At 48.5% G+C, this 17,958-nt stretch overlaps 1 protein-coding gene across 1 annotated transcript in view; it reads right to left on the minus strand.

Moving 5' to 3' along the window:
- Positions 1–630: 630 nt before the first annotated feature.
- Positions 631–17,958, minus strand: part of LMNA (lamin A/C) — a 61,222-nt gene continuing 43,894 nt past the window's right edge. Inside the window, exons 2-12 of the mRNA XM_077463947.1 lie at positions 16,554–16,710; positions 14,907–15,032; positions 14,655–14,825; positions 14,440–14,565; positions 13,923–14,143; positions 12,155–12,368; positions 7,771–7,878; positions 7,303–7,422; positions 3,928–4,026; positions 3,487–3,726; positions 631–717 (exon numbers count right to left, since the gene is read on the minus strand). Coding sequence (XP_077320073.1) covers positions 688–717; positions 3,487–3,726; positions 3,928–4,026; positions 7,303–7,422; positions 7,771–7,878; positions 12,155–12,368; positions 13,923–14,143; positions 14,440–14,565; positions 14,655–14,825; positions 14,907–15,032; positions 16,554–16,710 — 1,612 coding nt within the window. The 3' untranslated portion in view covers positions 631–687. The remainder of the gene's footprint in view (positions 718–3,486; positions 3,727–3,927; positions 4,027–7,302; positions 7,423–7,770; positions 7,879–12,154; positions 12,369–13,922; positions 14,144–14,439; positions 14,566–14,654; positions 14,826–14,906; positions 15,033–16,553; positions 16,711–17,958) is intronic.

The raw sequence follows: 17,958 nt of genomic DNA on the forward strand, positions 1-17,958 counted from the left end.
TTGGGTAGAGTGCAATGATCTCAGATTAATTATTTTGCATTGAGATATGCGATTCATAAAAAATAAAAAAATAAAAATAAAAATTTTTATTGCGCCACAGCGGATTTACGCCCGCGGCAGCTTTAGGCACTGAGCTCCCTTTGATTAAACAACTATTTTTTATTTGATTTTTTTTCAAGTAACACGGAGTAGTGTCTTACGGGGTCTGTAAACATGGACCTCTGTACTGAGGTTTACCTTTGGCTGGATTGCTGACGGTAACCTTTGGTGGCTCCGCCCACCATTCCTTTTTTCATGGCGGCAGCACCCCTCCCCCCCCCAGAATGCCAATACTGGCCTTGGCATGCTTACCGTCCAACGCAACTGGAGAGGCAAAAGCTCAAATCTCTATCGTAATAACCTCACACGGGGGGGCTGGGGCAACTGAAGGAGCTCTGCCATGGTGCCCGACGCCAAGGGGGAGGGGCCTACCTGATCTATATATAGATCCTTTTTTTTTTAACCTTTGGTTTCATTCAGAAATATAAGCTGCTTTCAAATAAAAATACAAAAAAAAAAAAAAAAAGCATTTTCTTTTTTTTTTCTCCTATAAAATATTCGGATGTAGAAAAAAAGTAAAAAAAAACAACAAAATATATCCCATGGGATTAGCTTTAATAGTTGGCATTTTCACCGGATGGGATGAGGTTACATGATGGCACAGCTTTGGGGGGTGACCTACAGAGGAAAAGAGAAAAAAAAAAATGAATGAGAAACTGCAGCATCAACCTAATAAAAGGTCTCTGCCCCTCCCACAATGGAGAGACTTCCTGTTTTTGCCCCTCCCCAACGATGAGATTTCCCCCAGTAGTTTGTGTCTCTGCCCCTCCCACAATGGAGAGATTTCCTTCAGTAGTTTGTGTCTCTGCCCCTCCCACAATGGAGAGATTTCCTCCAGTAGTTTGTGTCTCTGCCCCTCCCACAATGGAGAGATTTCCTTCAGTAGTTTGTGTCTCTGCCCCTCCCACAATGGCAAGATTTCCCTGCAGTAGTTTGTGTCTCTGCCCCTCCCACAATGGTGAGATTTCCTCCAGTAGTTTGTGTCTCTGCCCCTCCCACAATGGTGAGATTTCCTCCAGTAGTTTGTGTCTCTGCCCCTCCCACAATGGGGAGATTTCCCCCAGTAGTTTGTGTCTCTGCCCCTCCCACAATGAGGAGAGTTCCTGCAGTAGTTTGTGTCTCTGCCCCTCCCACAATGAGGAGAGTTCCTGCAGTAGTTTGTGTCTCTGCCCCTCCCACAATGGGGAGATTTCCTGTAGTAGTTTGTGTCTCTGCCCCTCCCACAATGGGGAGATTTCCCCCAGTAGTTTGTGTCTCTGCCCCTCCCACAATGGGGAGATTTCCCCCAGTAGTTTGTGTCTCTACCCCTCCCACAATGGGGAGATTTCCTGCAGTAGTTTGTGTCTCTGCCCCTCCCACAATGGGGAGATTTCCTGCAGTAGTTTGTGTCTCTGCTCCTCCCACAATGGGGAGATTTCCTGCAGTAGTTTGTGTCTCTGCCCCTCCCACAATGGGGAGATTTCCTGCAGTAGTTTGTGTCTCTGCCCCTCCCACAATGGGGAGATTTCCTGCAGTAGTTTGTCTCTCTGCCCCTCCCACAATGGGGAGATTTCCTGCAGTAGTTTGTCTCTCTGCCCCTCCCACAATGGGGAGATTTCCTGCAGTAGTTTGTGTCTCTGCCCCTCCCACAATGGGGAGATTTCCTGTAGTAGTTTGTCTCTCTGCCCCTCCCACAATGGTGAGTTTTTCTGCAGTAGTTTGTGTCTCTGCCCCTCCCACAATGGGGAGATTTCCTGCAGTAGTTTGTGTCTCTGCCCCTCCCACAATGGCGAGATTTCCTCCAGTAGTATGTGTCTCTGCCCCTCCCACAATGGGGAGATTTCCCCCAGTAGTTTGTGTCTCTGCCCCTCCCACAATGATGAGATTTCCCCCAGTAGTTTGTGTCTCTGCCCCTCCCACAATGGGGAGATTTCTCCCAGTAGTTTGTGTCTCTGCCCCTCCCACAATGGCGAGATTTCCCCCAGTAGTTTGTGTCTCTGCCCCTCCCACAATGAGGAGAGTTCCTGCAGTAGTTTGTGTCTCTGCCCCTCCCACAATGAGGAGAGTTCCCCCAGTAGTTTGTGTCTCTGCCCCTCCCACAATGGTGAGATTTCCTGCAGTAGTTTGTGTCTCTGCCCCTCCCACAATGGGGAGACTTCCCTGTAGTAGTTTGTGTCTCTGCCCCTCCCACAATGGGGAGATTTCCCCCAGTAGTTTGTGTCTCTACCCCTCCCACAATGGGGAGATTTCCTGCAGTAGTTTGTGTCTCTGCCCCTCCCACAATGGTGAGATTTCCTGCAGTAGTTTGTGTCTCTGCCCCTCCCACAATGGGGAGACTTCCCTGTAGTAGTTTGTGTCTCTGCCCCTCCCACAATGGGGAGATTTCCCCCAGTAGTTTGTGTCTCTGCCCCTCCCACAATGGGGAGATTTCCTGCAGTAGTTTGTCTCTCTGCCCTTCCCACAATGGGGAGATTTCCTGCAGTAGTTTGTGTCTCTGCCCCTCCCACAATGGGGAGATTTCCTGTAGTAGTTTGTCTCTCTGCCCCTCCCACAATGGTGAGTTTTTCTGCAGTAGTTAGTGTCTCTGCCCCTCCCACAATGGGGAGATTTCTCTGCAGTAGTTTGTGTCTCTGCCCCTCCCACAATGGGGAGATTTCCCGCAGTAGTTTGTGTCTCTGCCCCTCCCACAATGGCGAGATTTCCTCCAGTAGTTTGTGTCTCTGCCCCTCCCACAATGATGAGATTTCCCCCAGTAGTTTGTGTCTCTGCCCCTCCCACAATAATGAGATTTTCCCCAGTAGTTTGTGTCTCTGCCCCTCCCACAATGGGGAGATTTCTCCCAGTAGTTTGTGTCTCTGCCCCTCCCACAATGGCGAGATTTCCTCCAGTAGTTTGTGTCTCTGCCCCTCCCACAATGGGGAGATTTCTCCCAGTAGTTTGTGTCTCTGCCCCTCCCACAATGGCGAGATTTCCTCCAGTAGTATGTGTCTCTGCCCCTCCCACAATGGGGAGATTTCCCCCAGTAGTTTGTGTCTCTGCCCCTCCCACAATGATGAGATTTCCCCCAGTAGTTTGTGTCTCTGCCCCTCCCACAATGGGGAGATTTCCCTGCAGTAGTTTGTGTCTCTGCCCCTCCCACAATGATGAGATTTTCCCCAGTAGTTTGTGTCTCTGCCCCTCCCACAATGGGGAGATTTCTCCCAGTAGTTTGTGTCTCTGCCCCTCCCACAATGATGAGATTTTCCCCAGTAGTTTGTGTCTCTGCCCCTCCCACAATGGGGAGATTTCTCCCAGTAGTTTGTGTCTCTGCCCCTCCCACAATGGGGAGATTTCCCCCCGTAGTTTGTGTCTCTGCCCCTCCCACAATGGTCGTTTCTGATCTCCTATGGCGGGTGGTGTGTCCCTCACCTGAGCGCGTTGGTTGTTCCCCAGGAAGTAGGAGCGAGGTGTCAGACTCTCTCCGAGGCCGCTGGCTCCCCCCGAGCCGCGGAATGTGCGGGTGACGGTAGTGAAAGAGCTGGATGAGGAGGAGGCTCCGCCCCCAACAGAGGCACTGATGCCTTTCTCAGCCGGCTGTCCGCAGGCGGTGCAGGTGATGTTGCGGGAGCGCAGGTTGTACTCGGTGGGGTCTCCGGAGTTTTGACCGTCCTGTAGAGGGAGGAGAAACGTATGGGAACCATAAGAGGTGGTTTGTGAAGGGCCGAAATTGGGGTGCCGATACCCCTATAGATACTTATTATATCTACCCAAATCGTGGCCCTGGACCCCGGCTCTAGACAGCCTATGGCCTTCCTATGCCCAATGTGCCCAGGGACTGCCCCCCTACATAGGGAACCCCATCGGACTTACATGGTGGTGGTGATGGTGGTGGTGCTCATCGTCGTCATCATCATCTTCATCATTCTCATCGTTCACCAAAGATCGTACAAGCTTACGCATCGCAACTTCCTGTGAGGAGAGATGAAAGAGAAAATGGGTGTGACGTCCCCAGAGGGGCCAAAGATCACCCCAATGTCCCTCCCCCCTAATAGACATCCCCAGAGGGGCCAAAGATCACCCCAATGTCCCTCCCCAATAATAGACATCCCCAGAGGGGCCAACAATCACCCCAATGTCCCTCCCCCCTAATAATAGACATCCCCAGAGGGGCCAAAGATCACCCCAATGTCCCTCCCCCCTAATAGACATCCCCAGAGGGGCCAAAGATCACCCCAATGTCCCTCCCCAATAATAGACATCCCCAGAGGGGCCAACAATCACCCCAATGTCCCTCCCCCCCATAATAGACATCCCCAGAGGGGCCAACAATCACCCCAATGTCCCTCCCCCCTAATAATAGACATCCCCAGAGGGGCCAAAGATCACCCCAATGCCCCCCCCCAATAATAGACATCCCCAGAGGGGCCAAAGATCACCCCAATGTCCCCCCCCAATAATAGACATCCCCAGAGGGGCCAAAGAGCACCCCAATGTCCCTCCCCCAATAATAGACATCCCCAGAGGGGATAAAGATCACCCCAATGTCCCTCCCCCTAATAATAATAGACGTCCCCAGAGGGGCCAACGATCACCCCAATGTCCCTCCCCCCATAATAGACATCCCCAGAGGGGATAAAGATCACCCCAATGTCCCTCCCCCAATAATAGGCATCCCCAGAGGGGCCAACAATCACCCCAATGTCCCTCCCCCCTAATAGACATCCCCAGAGGGGCCAAAGATCACCCCAATGTCCCTCCCCCCCATAATAGACATCCCCAGAGGGGATAAAGATCACCCCAATGTCCCTCCCCCCTAATAATAGACATCCCCAGAGGGGCCAAAGATCACCCCAATGTCCCTCCCCTCGTATAATATTAATACACCCCCATTCTGCGACTACTGCTGACCATATCCTTTCCTACTTTTTCTGCCCCTCATTTCAGACTACTACGACCCCCAACATGTCCCAACTGATTACCACCATTTATAGCTGTTCTGCTACTCTACTTTCATCTACTACTCCCATCCTCCTCTCCAATCACTACTGATAGCCAACCTTGCCCTTAACACTACCCCTAACCCGTCCTTTACTCCACCCCCATCCTTTCCCCTATACTACCCCTCCCCATCCTGTCCCCTATACTACCCCCCATCCTGTCCCCTATACTATCCCCCCATCCTGTCCCCTATACTACCCCTAGCCCGTCCTTTACTTGATACTACCCCCCACTGTGCCCCCTATGATTACCACTACCTCATACTACCCCCACTGTGCCCCCTACCATTACCACTACCTGATACTACCCTTACTGTGCCCCCTACAAGTACCACTACCTGAAACTACCCCCACTGTGCCTCCTACAGTTACCACTACCTGATATTATCCCCACTGTGCCCCCTAAGACTACCACTACATGATACGACCCCAAATTGTGCCCCCTACGATTACCACTACCTGATACTACCCCCACTGTGCCCCCTAATATTACCACTACCTGATACTACCCCCACTGTGCCCCCTACAATTACCACTACATGATATTACCCCAATTGTGCCCCCTAAGATTACCACTACATGATATGACCCCAATTGAGCCCCCTAAAATTACCACTACCTGATACTACCCTCACTGTGCCCCCTACAATTACCACTACCTGAAACTACCCCCACTGTGCCCCCTACGGTTACCACTACCGGATATTATCCCCACTGTGCCCCCTAAGACTACCACTACATGATACGACCCCAATTGTTCCCCCTACAATTACCACTACCTGATACTACCCCCACTGTGCCCCCTAATATTACCACTACCTGATACTACCCCCACTGTGCCCCCTAATATTACCACTACCTGATACTACCCCAGTTGTGCCCCCTAAGATTACCACCGTCTAATACTATTCCCATTGTGCCCCCTTCGATTACCACTACCTGATACTTCCCCCCATTGTGTCCCTTATGATAACTCATACTACCCCCCCACTGTGCCCCCTATGATTACCACTACCTCATACTACCCCCACTGTGCCCCCTACCATTACCACTACCTGATACTACCCTTACTGTGCCCCCTACAAGTACCACTACCTGAAACTACCCCCACTGTGCCCCCTACAGTTACCACTACCTGATATTATCCCCACTGTGCCCCCTAAGACTACCACTACATGATACGACCCCAAATTGTGCCCCCTACGATTACCACTACCTGATACTACCCCCACTGTGCCCCCTAATATTACCACTACCTGATACTACCCCCACTGTGCCCCCTAATATTACCACTACCTGATACTACCCCCACTGTGCCCCCTAATATTACCACTACCTGATACTACCCCCACTGTGCCCCCTACAATTACCACTACATGATACTACCCCAATTGTGCCCCCCTAAGATTACCACTACATGATATGACCCCAATTGAGCCCCCTAAAATTACCACTACCTGATACTACCCTCACTGTGCCCCCTACAATTACCACTACCTGATACTACCCTCACTGTGCCCCCTACAATTACCACTACCTGAAACTACCCCCACTGTGCCCCCTACGGTTACCACTACCGGATATTATCCCCACTGTGCCCCCTAAGACTACCACTACATGATACGACCCCAATTGTGCCCCCTACAATTACCACTACCTGATACTACCCCCACTGTGCCCCCTAATATTACCACTACCTGATACTACCCCCACTGTGCCCCCTAATATTACCACTACCTGATACTACCCCAGTTGTGCCCCCTAAGATTACCACCATCTAATACTATTCCCATTGTGCCCCCTTCGATTACCACTACCTGATACTTCCCCCCATTGTGTCCCTTATGATAACCACTACCTGATACTACCCCCATTGTGCCCCCTAAGAGTACCACTAACTAATACCACCCCCACTGTGTGCTCCCCAAGATTACCACTACCTGATACTACCCCCATTGTGCCTCCTACATTTACTACTACTTAGTACAACCCCCATTGTGCCCGCTACAAGTACCACTACCTGATACTACCCTCACTGTGCCCGCTACCATTACCACTACCTGATACTACCCCCATGATGCCCCCCCCCCCCCCCCACAAGTACTATTACTGTCATCATTCAAACAATTCTATGGTATTATACCCTTTCTCCTGGCCGTTGTCCCACCTCCAGCTCCAAATTTGGGGTGCCAATTGTCAACATCACTTCACATTCTGAGCAGCCCACGTAATCACCCCCTGCACTCACCTCGTTGCTGGATGTAAGCAGAGCAGTGCGGATGCTGTCCCCGGTGCCCCAGGAGTTAGTGGACTTATTGACAAAATCGGTGGGGGGGTTGTGTGCCACTCCGGCCCCAGCTGCCCAGATCTGCGGAGGAATGGGGGGGGGGGGGGGGCGCGAGTGAGATAAGCATCAACGAACAAAGGAAATCAAATGGCGCATAAAAACAAAACAAAAAAAAATAAATAAAATAAATTAATAAAAAATAAATAATAATAAAAAATAAATAAAAAATGTAAAAAAAAAAAAAAACACAAATCAAGCATTAAAAAGAACACTAAACAAAATGTATACTTATGGAAAGCCATTCCATCAAGCCCAATAAAAAATAAAAATAAAAAAAAATAACTTGGCAGGTTCCTGCCACTGAACACCAGGGGGCGCTCAAAGCCCAAAAAATACAGCAATACCAAACAACCGCTGTTTAGGACTCACCGTCAGGGTCTGCCCGGCCTTCAGCACGACTCTGGGGGGGAAACGGTAAATAATCGGCTTATCCTCTCCAATCTGGCGCTTGATGGTCCAGTTCCCCAGGGCCTGATCCTGCGGGGACGACGTAGAGAAGACAGGTTATCAACAGTTCACATTTCATTACATAGGCCAGAAAATTCCAAACAAAATTCCCAAATTTCTTTAAAAAAAAAAAATTAAATTAAAAACATTTAATCCAGGAGCCAACCCACCGCTTTCATCGGGAGAGGTGGCTCTACAGAGGAGTACTGAGGCAGGGTGCCCAGTGCGTTCCTGTACCTTTAATTGAAAGGCGGGCTCCCTCCAGGCATACTTTTGCCCACATACAAAGAAATGAAGGGTCTATAATTTTTTATCATAGGTGTATTTTATAGGATAGAGACAGAAAATCCAGAAAAAAACAAAAAAAAAACAAAAAACAAATGCTATAAATGGAGTTGCCGTTCAGTAAGTAAAATAAGTATTTGATCCCCCCAAGCGGAACATGACTTCGTAGTTGGTGGAGAAACCCTTGCTGGCGATCGCAGAGGTCAAACGTTTCTTGTAGGTCAGTGATGGCGAACCTTGGCACCCCAGATGTTTTGGAACTACATTTCCCATGATGCTCCACTACAATGCAAGGTACCAGAGCATCATGGGAAATGTAGTTCCAAAACATCTGGAGTGCCAATCACTGTTGTAGGTGGTGACCAGGTTTGCACACATCTCAGGAGGGATTTTGGTCCTCTCTCCCCTACAGATCTTCTCTAAATCCTTTAAGGTTTCTTGGCTGTCACTTGGCAACTCCAGGTTTCAGCTCCCGCCATAAAATTTTCTATAGGATTAAGGTCTGGACACTGGCTAGGCCACTCCATGACCTTAATGTGCTTCCTTTCTTGAGCCACTCCTTTGGTGCCCTGACGATATGTTTTGGGTCATTGTCATGCTGGAAGACCCATCCACGACCCATCTTCAGTTTTCTGGCTGAGGGAAGAGGGTTCTGATCCAAGATTGTACCCCCCCCCCCCCCCCCAATCCATTGGCCCCTCAATGCGGCAAAGTCGGCCTGTACCTTTAGTAGCGAAAAAGCCCCAAAGCATCACGTTTCCACCTCCGTGCTTGACTGTAGGGATGGTCTTCTTGGGGGTCATAGTTATTTTTCTTCCTCCAAACATGGCGAGTCGAGTTCATGCCAAAGAGCTCAATTTTGGGCTCATCGGAACCACAGAACTTTCTCCCCAATCCCAACCTGCCAATCATTTAGATCACTGATTCTCAACCAGGGTTCTGTGGAACCTTAGGGCTCCTCCAGAGGTTGTAGAGGTTCCTTCAGCATTGAACCATTTCTGCCTCTCGGATAAGTTCCCACCGACACCATTGATCTTTTTAAGGAGGTAATTCTTCCCAATGGCCACAAGTGTGAGGACCATTCTTCCCAATGGCCACAAGTGTAAGGACCATTCTTCCCAATGGCCACAAGTGTGAGGACAATTCTTCCCAATGGCCACAAGTGTGAGGACCATTCTTCCCAATGACCACAAGTGTGAGGACCATTCTTCCCAATGACCACAAGTGTAAGGACCATTCTTCCCAATGACCACAAGTGTGAGGACCATTCTTCCCAATGACCACAAGTGTAAGGACCATTCTTCCCAATGACCACAAGTGTAAGGACCATTCTTCCCAATGACCACAAGTGTAAGGACCATTCTTCCCAATGACCACAAGTGTGAGGACCATTCTTCCCAATGACCACAAGTGTGAGGACCATTCTTCCCAATGACCACAAGTGTAAGGACCATTCTTCCCAACGACCACAAGTGTAAGGACCATTCTTCCCAATGACCACAAGTGTGAGGACCATTCTTCCCACTGACCACAAGTGTGAGGACCATTCTTCCCAATAGCCACAAGTGTGAGGACCATTCTTCCCACTGACCACAAGTGTGAGGACCATTCTTCCCACTGACCACAAGTGTGAGGACCATTCTTCCCACTGACCACAAGTGTGAGGACCATTCTTCCCACCGACCATCACACTAATGTACCATGAGTTGTAGATTTTCTAATTTTTAGCAGGGGTTCCCCGAGACTAGAGAACTTTTTCAAGGGTTCCTCTAAGTTGAAAAGGTTGAGAAAGGCCGATTTAGATGTACATTGGCAAATTTTAGACAGGCCTGTACATGTGTCTTCTTGAGGACCACCTTGCGGGCACTGCAGGATTTCAAAACCATGGCGGCTTATTGCATTACCAATGGTGTGTTTGGTGACTGTGGTCCCAACTGCCTTGAGATCCTTCACAAGCTCCTCCCGTGTAGTTCTGGGCTGATCCCTCACTTTTCTCATGATCATCCTCACCCCATGAGGCAAAAACTTGCATGGAGCTCCAGGCCGAGGACCATTGATGGTTATTTTGTATTTCTCCCATTTGCGAATAATCGCTCCAATAGTTGTCTCCATCTCGCCAAGCTTCTTTCTGATGGTCTTGTAGCCCATTCCAGCCTTGTGCAGGTCTACAATCTGATCCCCGATGTCCTCAGACCACTCTTTGGTCTTGCCCACGATGGTGAGGTTTAAATAGAAGAAAGATTCTGTGGACAGGTGTCTTTTATACACATAATGAGTTGCGGTTAGGAGAACCTTCATAGTTTCATAGTAAGGTTGAATAAAGACACCAGTCCATCCAGTTCAACCTGAGCAAGTGTCTACAATTGTCCCTATCCCTGTACATTGCACACTTATGTTGGTCCCTACCCTCAAGGAGCCCACAATCCAAGGTCCCCATTCATATCCTAGGGGCCAACTTTGAACAGAAGCCAATTTACCTACCTGCATGTCTTTGGAGTGTGGGAGGAAACCGGAGTACCCGGAGGAAACCCAGGCAGGCACAGGGAGAACATGCAAACTCCAGGCAGGTAGTGTCATGGTTGGGATTTGAACCAGCGACCCTTCTTACTGCTAGGTGAGAGTGCTAACCACTACACCACTGTGCCGCCCCTTAACCTTTTCTTACATTGACAGGACTAATCTGTGTACCACATGAGCACCTACTGTAGCCAGTCTGTGGGGGGCAGAATTATTGTTATACTTATTTTACTCACTGATCTGCAACTCCATTTATAAAATTTTAATTTTTTCTGGATTTTTGGTCTTTATCGTATAAAATACACCTATGATAAAAATGATAGACCCTTCATTTCTTTGTAAGTGGGAAAAACTTACACCATCTGCAAGGGAGCCAATCAGTATTTTCCCCCCAACTTTACCTGCCCTTAACCACTTAAAGTGGTTGTAAACCCTTACAAACCACTTTGACCTACAGGTAAGCCTAGATTAAGGCTTACCTGTAGGTCCAAGAAATATCTCCTAAACCTACACAGTTTAGGAGATATTTGCCAAAACACAGGCGCCGCTGTCTACGGCGCATGCGCCGTAGACAGCGGCGCGCATGCGCACTGAGCGCGCCGCTGTCAATGGCGATATGCCGAGAGTGTCGGCTCCCGTGTGCATGCGCGGGAGTGACGTCGGGAGAATAATCGCTTTCTCTGCAATACCTCACATGTGTGGTGCGAATACCGCTTACGTACGAGTTCGCCACGGACGGGTGGGGGCATTTTACATTTATTTATTTTTTTATTTTATTTTTAGGCTGTCCATTTTTTTTTTTTCTTTTTTTATCACTTTTATTCCTATAACAAGGAATGTAAACATCCCTTGTAATAGAAATAAGGAATGACAGGTCCTCTTTATGGAGAGATCCCAAATCTCTCTTCTACCTTTAAAAGTAAAAGATAAAAAAAAAACAAAAAAAAAAGGGAACTTTTGCTTTAAAAAAAAAAAAAAAAAGTTTACTTCCACCCTTGACCGGAAGTGATGTCATGACATTGTTCCAGTCCTCCTAGATCATAGAGGTGATCAGAGACAATCTGGCCTCTGTTCACCTCTATGGCCAGCTGCACGAACCATCGGATTGCTTCCCAGGCTCGCTTGGAAGAATCAGAAGCCCAAGAAACAAGAAGCGAGCTTCAGTAGAGGGGTGTTTGGCAGAGGATAAACCATAGAGGATAAATCATAGAGGTGATCAGAGACAATCTGGCCTCTGTTCACCTCTATGGCCAGCTGCACGAACCATCGGATTGCTTCCCAGGCTCGCTTGGAAGAATCAGAAGCCCAAGAAACACCGGCGAGCTTCAGGAGGGGGGGTGTTTGGCAGAGGATTAACCCTCCCCCTGTGCTTCGGAAAGCAAACCAGCGACTAATTAGCTGCTCAAATCGCTTTCACGAGAAATATATATTCTTTATGCTAAATATTGCTCCTCATAGCCTCAGACAGGTACCATATCTTTCATGTCCGTTCTCCGGGTCTCACCTCATTGGACTTGTTCTTCAGTCGGATAAACTTGCCTTCCAGGTCCACCTCTTCTACGGACACCTTCCCGCTGGTCCTGGCGTGCTGGCTGTAACTGGTGGTCCGTGACTCAGATCCATCCATTTTACGCTTCTTGGAGGAAGAGACCTGTCCCGAGGACAGCCCTGTCCTGGCCACCCTCTTCTGCCCGCTGGGGCTGGGCGAGAGTCGGAGTCTGTATAAGAGAAAAAAAAAAAAAAAAAAAAACAGTTGGCCTTGAGTATAATTATCGATCAAGAGAATTTAGGCCCATACTAGCCCATCCAGTAGCAGCACAAGGTGCCGGCACCTGCAGCATAGCCTGTCCCAGTTTCTCAAGGAACCAGCAAATTGACAAAAACAGATCTGCTTGCCTGTAGGATAGTCAGCTGTGCTAAACCGTTTCTGGGCGTGCCTCTAGTGCTGGGTAGGCAATGCATGAAAAGCTTCCTGTCGGCCACTAGAGGTCATACCAGAACCAGTATAACCCGAGGTGTCGGTTTCGACTCATCGATGATTTATGGTTGAGGAAGTTCAACAGAATTCATATATGAATGGCTCTGGTGGGGCTGCTCTTGGAACAAATAGAAGTCTATTAAGAGTGTCAAAAGAAAGAACCAAAAAGAGTCCAAAGTCTTGTTAATGATGTTCCCTCATGACATGAAAAAAATAAAAAATATATAAAAAATTTTGATGGGGGAGGTTCAAAAATCTCTCCCCTTCTTCAGGGCTCAGATCTTGTACATAGATCGGGAGGACTCAGAAAGGGCACGGTCAACACAATTTTGGAAGGTAAACAGTAAGGAATGCCCAGCAGCAGAGAAACATCAGCTACCCTGAGAAGAGGGAGGCCTTTGAACCTCCCGAAACGCGTTGGTTGTTTTATTTTTTTTCTTGTTGTGAGTGAACACCAAGAGTAAAAGGTCTTGGACTTCTTTGGTTATGGCGCTCTCATTAGGCTTTTTGAACTAGAGGCCATACTGACTACTGAAGTCATGGCCTCCACTATTACCCTAGACAGGAGCACTGGATGAGGTGCAAAGAAATAAGGAAAGAGCAAATGAGAAGGACCGGGGAGGGGGCAGAACAAGCAAGGCATAAGAAATAGACAGGATGCTGGGATAGGTTAATACATACCCAATGGCATGGCCAGATCTAGGCTGCAGCAGGGAAGGGCTCGAACCCACCCCCCCCTTCCCCCGATTTTAGCTGCACTCCCCCAAAGACCAACACCCGCCCTGACGCTGTGCTGTCCGTCTCCCATCTATGCCCACTGCCCTGCTGACCCCAGTACACTACCCTGATGCCCACCAGCATACCCTTTACCAATTACAGTACACGCCCCTGCTGACATCGCACCTTCTGCCCTACTGACCCATGTCCTTCGCCCCCTGCTGACACCCTGTATACTGCCCTACAAACTGTTGACTCTATCCTCTGCCCTGATGACCCCCCCCCCTGTACACTGCCCTGCTGACCTCCCATCCTCTGCCCCCCTGACATTTTTGACTGCACAATCAGACAGGCTAGATCTGGCCCTGCCCCATGGGGAGTCAAGGTGTGCCTTATTTGATAGTGTCCACGCCCATTGTAAAATTTTACTTGCTGAAGCGGATATGTCAAGAGCCGATAGAGACATAAGTATTGTAGCAAATACTATTAAAAACGTGGTTTCCCTGTCCTATGGCGTCAGATAAGCAGTGTTCTGCTCAACTTTTGCCCACCGAGGGGGGGGGGCATATTCACTCACCTCTCCTCCTCTCCCTCAAGCAGGGTGCGGTAAGCGCGGATCTCCATGTCCAAGGCCAACTTGATGTCCAGCAGCTCTTGGTACTCATCAAGCTGCTTCTGCATGCGGGCCCTCATCTCTGCCATCTCGCGGTCCTTGTCCGCCAGCATCCGGCGGTTGGAGTCTCTCTCGCGGCTCAGCGCGTCCTCCAGGTCTCGCAGCTTGGCCTCCTTAGCAGCCAGCTGCATACAGAGATGATAAAAATTGTGGATAGTGCACAACGACATCCATTGAAAAGACCATCAGACATTGTAAATTGGTTACATAAAGGAGTTTTCAGTAACATTTATGGAAAAAATATTGAAACGTTTTAGGAACTTATCAGGACTGAATGTATGTAACACGAAGGTCTCAAGGTGGGGGGAGATCTCTTCCTATACACACACTGGACTTCCTGTCAGCTTATTTTGTAACAAAGATTTAAATGGCAATGCCTTTGTGTGTGGGCATTCGCCCTCTAGATCCGTTCTAACCTCACCTGCTTCTGGAGCTGGCTCAGCTGGGTGCTCAGGCTGTCTATACGAATGCGGCTCTGCTGGATCTCCTCATGGGCCTCTCCTACCATGCTGCTGTTCCTTTCTGCAGACTGCGTGGCGTTCTCAAGCTACAAGAAAAAAAAATTATACATTGCGATTTATACGTTACAAAACTGAAGTCTGGAACCAATACAGCCTTACCGGAATCCCACTTTACCTTTGCGTTGTAAGTCTTCTCCAACTCCGCCTTATACAAATCGATCTGACCTTCATGCTGGGCACGTAGGTCCAGGAGGGCTTCGGAGAGCTTGCTCTCGAAATCCCGCTGGCGCCCGTTGTCGATTTCGACCAGGCGCGTTTCTTGTCGCCGTTTGGTCTCACGCAGCTCCTGCAAAATGATATATTGACCCCCATCAGAGCACAGTCGCTATTTTATGTAAAGTGGTGCCTCCATGTACGCTACACCAACCTCGCTGTAGATGTTCTTCTGGAACTCCAGCTCCTCCCTCAGGGTTTGGTTGCGATTCTCTGCATCGACACGGCGAAGCATCTCATCCTGAAGCTGTTTCTTTGCATCCGCAAGGCTTGCTTCCAGCTACAGAAAACAAAAAAAAAAATTACGTAAATATTCATCATTAAAAGCCACCTACAACAGTCATGAAAGTGTCTAAGCCTAAAGCAGACCAAAGCTGGCCATGTACCCTACAGCATTGGTTTGGGAATGTTACAACAAAGGAAATAGGATTGTGGTATCTTTCTCAGGGCCAAAATGAAGTTGTAAGAAGCAGGACTCAAAGTTGACCTATTACTGAAGGGTTCCCTTCCAGTAATGCTAAGCTTCCAAAGGTGCCGTAATGGGTGTTGCACTTTCCAAAGTCTCTTTAAAAAAAAGGTCAAAGATGCTGCAAAGCTTTTGCTCATTGCAGAGCCTATAAGAAGATTGTAACACCTTTAGATGTGTTTATATTTCTGAGGCTGGAGTTGGAGAAGCAGAACTTGTAGTTTGTAGTTAATGAGGCACTCCTGCAAAGTGAAGTGAAGATCCACTTATAGGGTGACGCAAGGGGTACTGCACCTTCCCTGTTCCTGTAAGGTGGGCAGAAAATTCCGCAAAACTTTTGCCCATGGTGAGATGGTAACAATTGTGGCTAGCTTTGGATCAGTCATTCTCAAGCAGGGTTCTGTGGAACCCTAGAATGCCTCAAGAGGTTGCTCAAGGTTCTGCCCTGAGCAAATGTTTAGCAGCAGCTTCTGAACTTATTTTGGGGGTGGATGTGGCACCCATTATGGTCCCCTCAGATGGGGGACCATTATTTGAGGGGACTTTGCAAGATGCACCATTAACTAGTTTGAAGTAAAGCTGAACATATGGGGCAGCCTTTCTCCACAGTTTATCCCAGAGGAACCCTTTAAATAATTTTCAGGTTTTAGGGAATCCCTGCTGAAAGATAAGATACCCCTTACATTGGTGGTCAATGGGGGGGGGGGGGGGGAGGGAGCCTTTCTAAAAGTGGGTTGCAGAATGCCACCCTACAGACAGATAAAACAACATTGATGTTAATAGGCATACCTCAACACAGTGCACCCATACTGATTGCACAGTTTCATGGTATAGGACACAGAGGGCAACAGTTGGCCTTGAAGGAACTCAAGAAGAGATTTTGTATCCTCTGGAGTTCCTGCAAGTTCAACTGCTGCCCTCTGTGTCCTATATCGTGAAACTGTGCAATCAGTATGGGTGCACTGTGTTGAGGTATGCCTATTAACATCAACGTTGTTTTATCTGTCTGTAGGGTGGCATTCTGCCACCCACTTTAAGAAAGGCTCCCCCCCCCCCATTGACCACCAATGTAAGGGGTATCTTATCTTTCAGCAGGGATTCCTTAAAACCTGAAAATTATTTAAAGGGTTCCTCTGGGATAAACTGTGCAGAAAGGCTGCCCCATATGTTCAGCTTTAGTTCAAACTAGTTAATGGTGCATCTTGCAAAGTCCCTTCTAAGGGGACCATAATGGGTGCCACATCCACCCCCAAAATAAGTTCAGAAGCTGCTGCTAAACATTTGCTCAGGGCAGAGCACCCCTTTACACAAACAGGTCATTAACAGTTTCCTAACCTTGGCAAACTGGCCTTTCAGGTCCCGCAGCTCAGTTTCCAGGTTGCGTTTCTCGCTCAGCGCAGTGGAAAGTGCGGCATCCTTCGAGTTCAGAAGTGCCTCCAAATCCTTCAGGCGAGCCTGAGCTGTCAGCAGGTCTGCTTCCTTCTTCTTGTTCCTAGAAAACAGAAAGGATACTGGGTAAGTACAGGACTTTGTTATACTTTTACTGAGAGACATTTTTTTCTGATGGGATTAGGCATTTATTTATTTAAAAGTTGAAAGCAACTTTTTTGTGGTATTTAAATGGAAATTTCATCATTTAAATTTTCTCAGTACTGCTGAAATAAGATCAATTTATTACAAAGAGTCTGTTGTTTTTAATCATTTAGACATGACAGACAGGCATGCACTGAGGGAAGAACAGTAAAGTGCAACTTCCGTGAGCATGAAACTCCAACCCATTAACCTGATCTCATTTACAAGTACACAAAAAAAAAGCAATAGGCTCCATTAATTCTTTGTGGTTTTTATCTCTTATGCCACATTTTTTAAAAATTACAAGAGAAGTGCCACGCTCACCCTATCTGGAATGACTAAACCTTTGACGCACCCCTGCATTCCTTTGTGATAATCTTCTATTGATTTTTTTTGCCTCTGGTAGATGCAATTATGGGAAGACGTAGAGGAAGGAGCAGGAAGCAAGGCAATAGATGGCCAGGACCTGCAGAAGGATCAATACGAGGTCTGGCAAGATCCAACTTAAAGGGCACTGTCAGGAAGCCTGGTATATGGCACAGCTGAGGCTCTCAGCCTGCCTCTGATGGACTCTTGGAATCAGGGGCGTTCTTACCATACGTTCAGAATGTGCACAAGGGTCCTACGAGTGTGGGGGGTCCATTTATAAAACATGTGTGCCAGGTGGGTGCTAGTGTTTACCGAATGACCCCATGTGCATAATAGTGCTTGAAAGAGTTATACCTGTTTATCAAATGTCTATCTAGAACAAGAGCCTCCAAACCACTGCCCACAGTCACAATCAGCCCACTACAAGATTCTGGCCAGGCTGCAGCCAGGGTCAGTGGTGTATTCTCAATGTGCACCTATTGAGGATTAAGGTTACCACTCCTGACTCTGATGGGGGCCCTGATGTAAGGGTAATGTAAAGGGGAGAGTAATTAGGGCCCTGATGTACTGGGAGGCACTGATGAGAGCTCTGATGTACGGGGGGCCTCTGAGGAGGGCTCAGATGTAAAAGAGGGCCTCTGAGGGTGGCCCTGATGTAAGAGGGGCTCCAAGGAGGGCCCTGATATAAGGGGTGCCTCCGAGGAGGGCCCTGATGTAAGGGGTGCCTCCGAGGAGGGCCCTGTTGTAAGGGGTGCCTCCGAGGAGGGCCCTGTTGTAAGGGGTGCCTCCGAGGAGGGCC

Source organism: Lithobates pipiens, unplaced genomic scaffold (genome assembly GCF_037356315.1).
Source record: "Lithobates pipiens isolate NorthernLeopardFrog02 unplaced genomic scaffold, aLitPip1_a1.2 Scaffold_30, whole genome shotgun sequence".
Taxonomy (NCBI): Eukaryota; Metazoa; Chordata; class Amphibia; order Anura; family Ranidae; genus Lithobates; species Lithobates pipiens.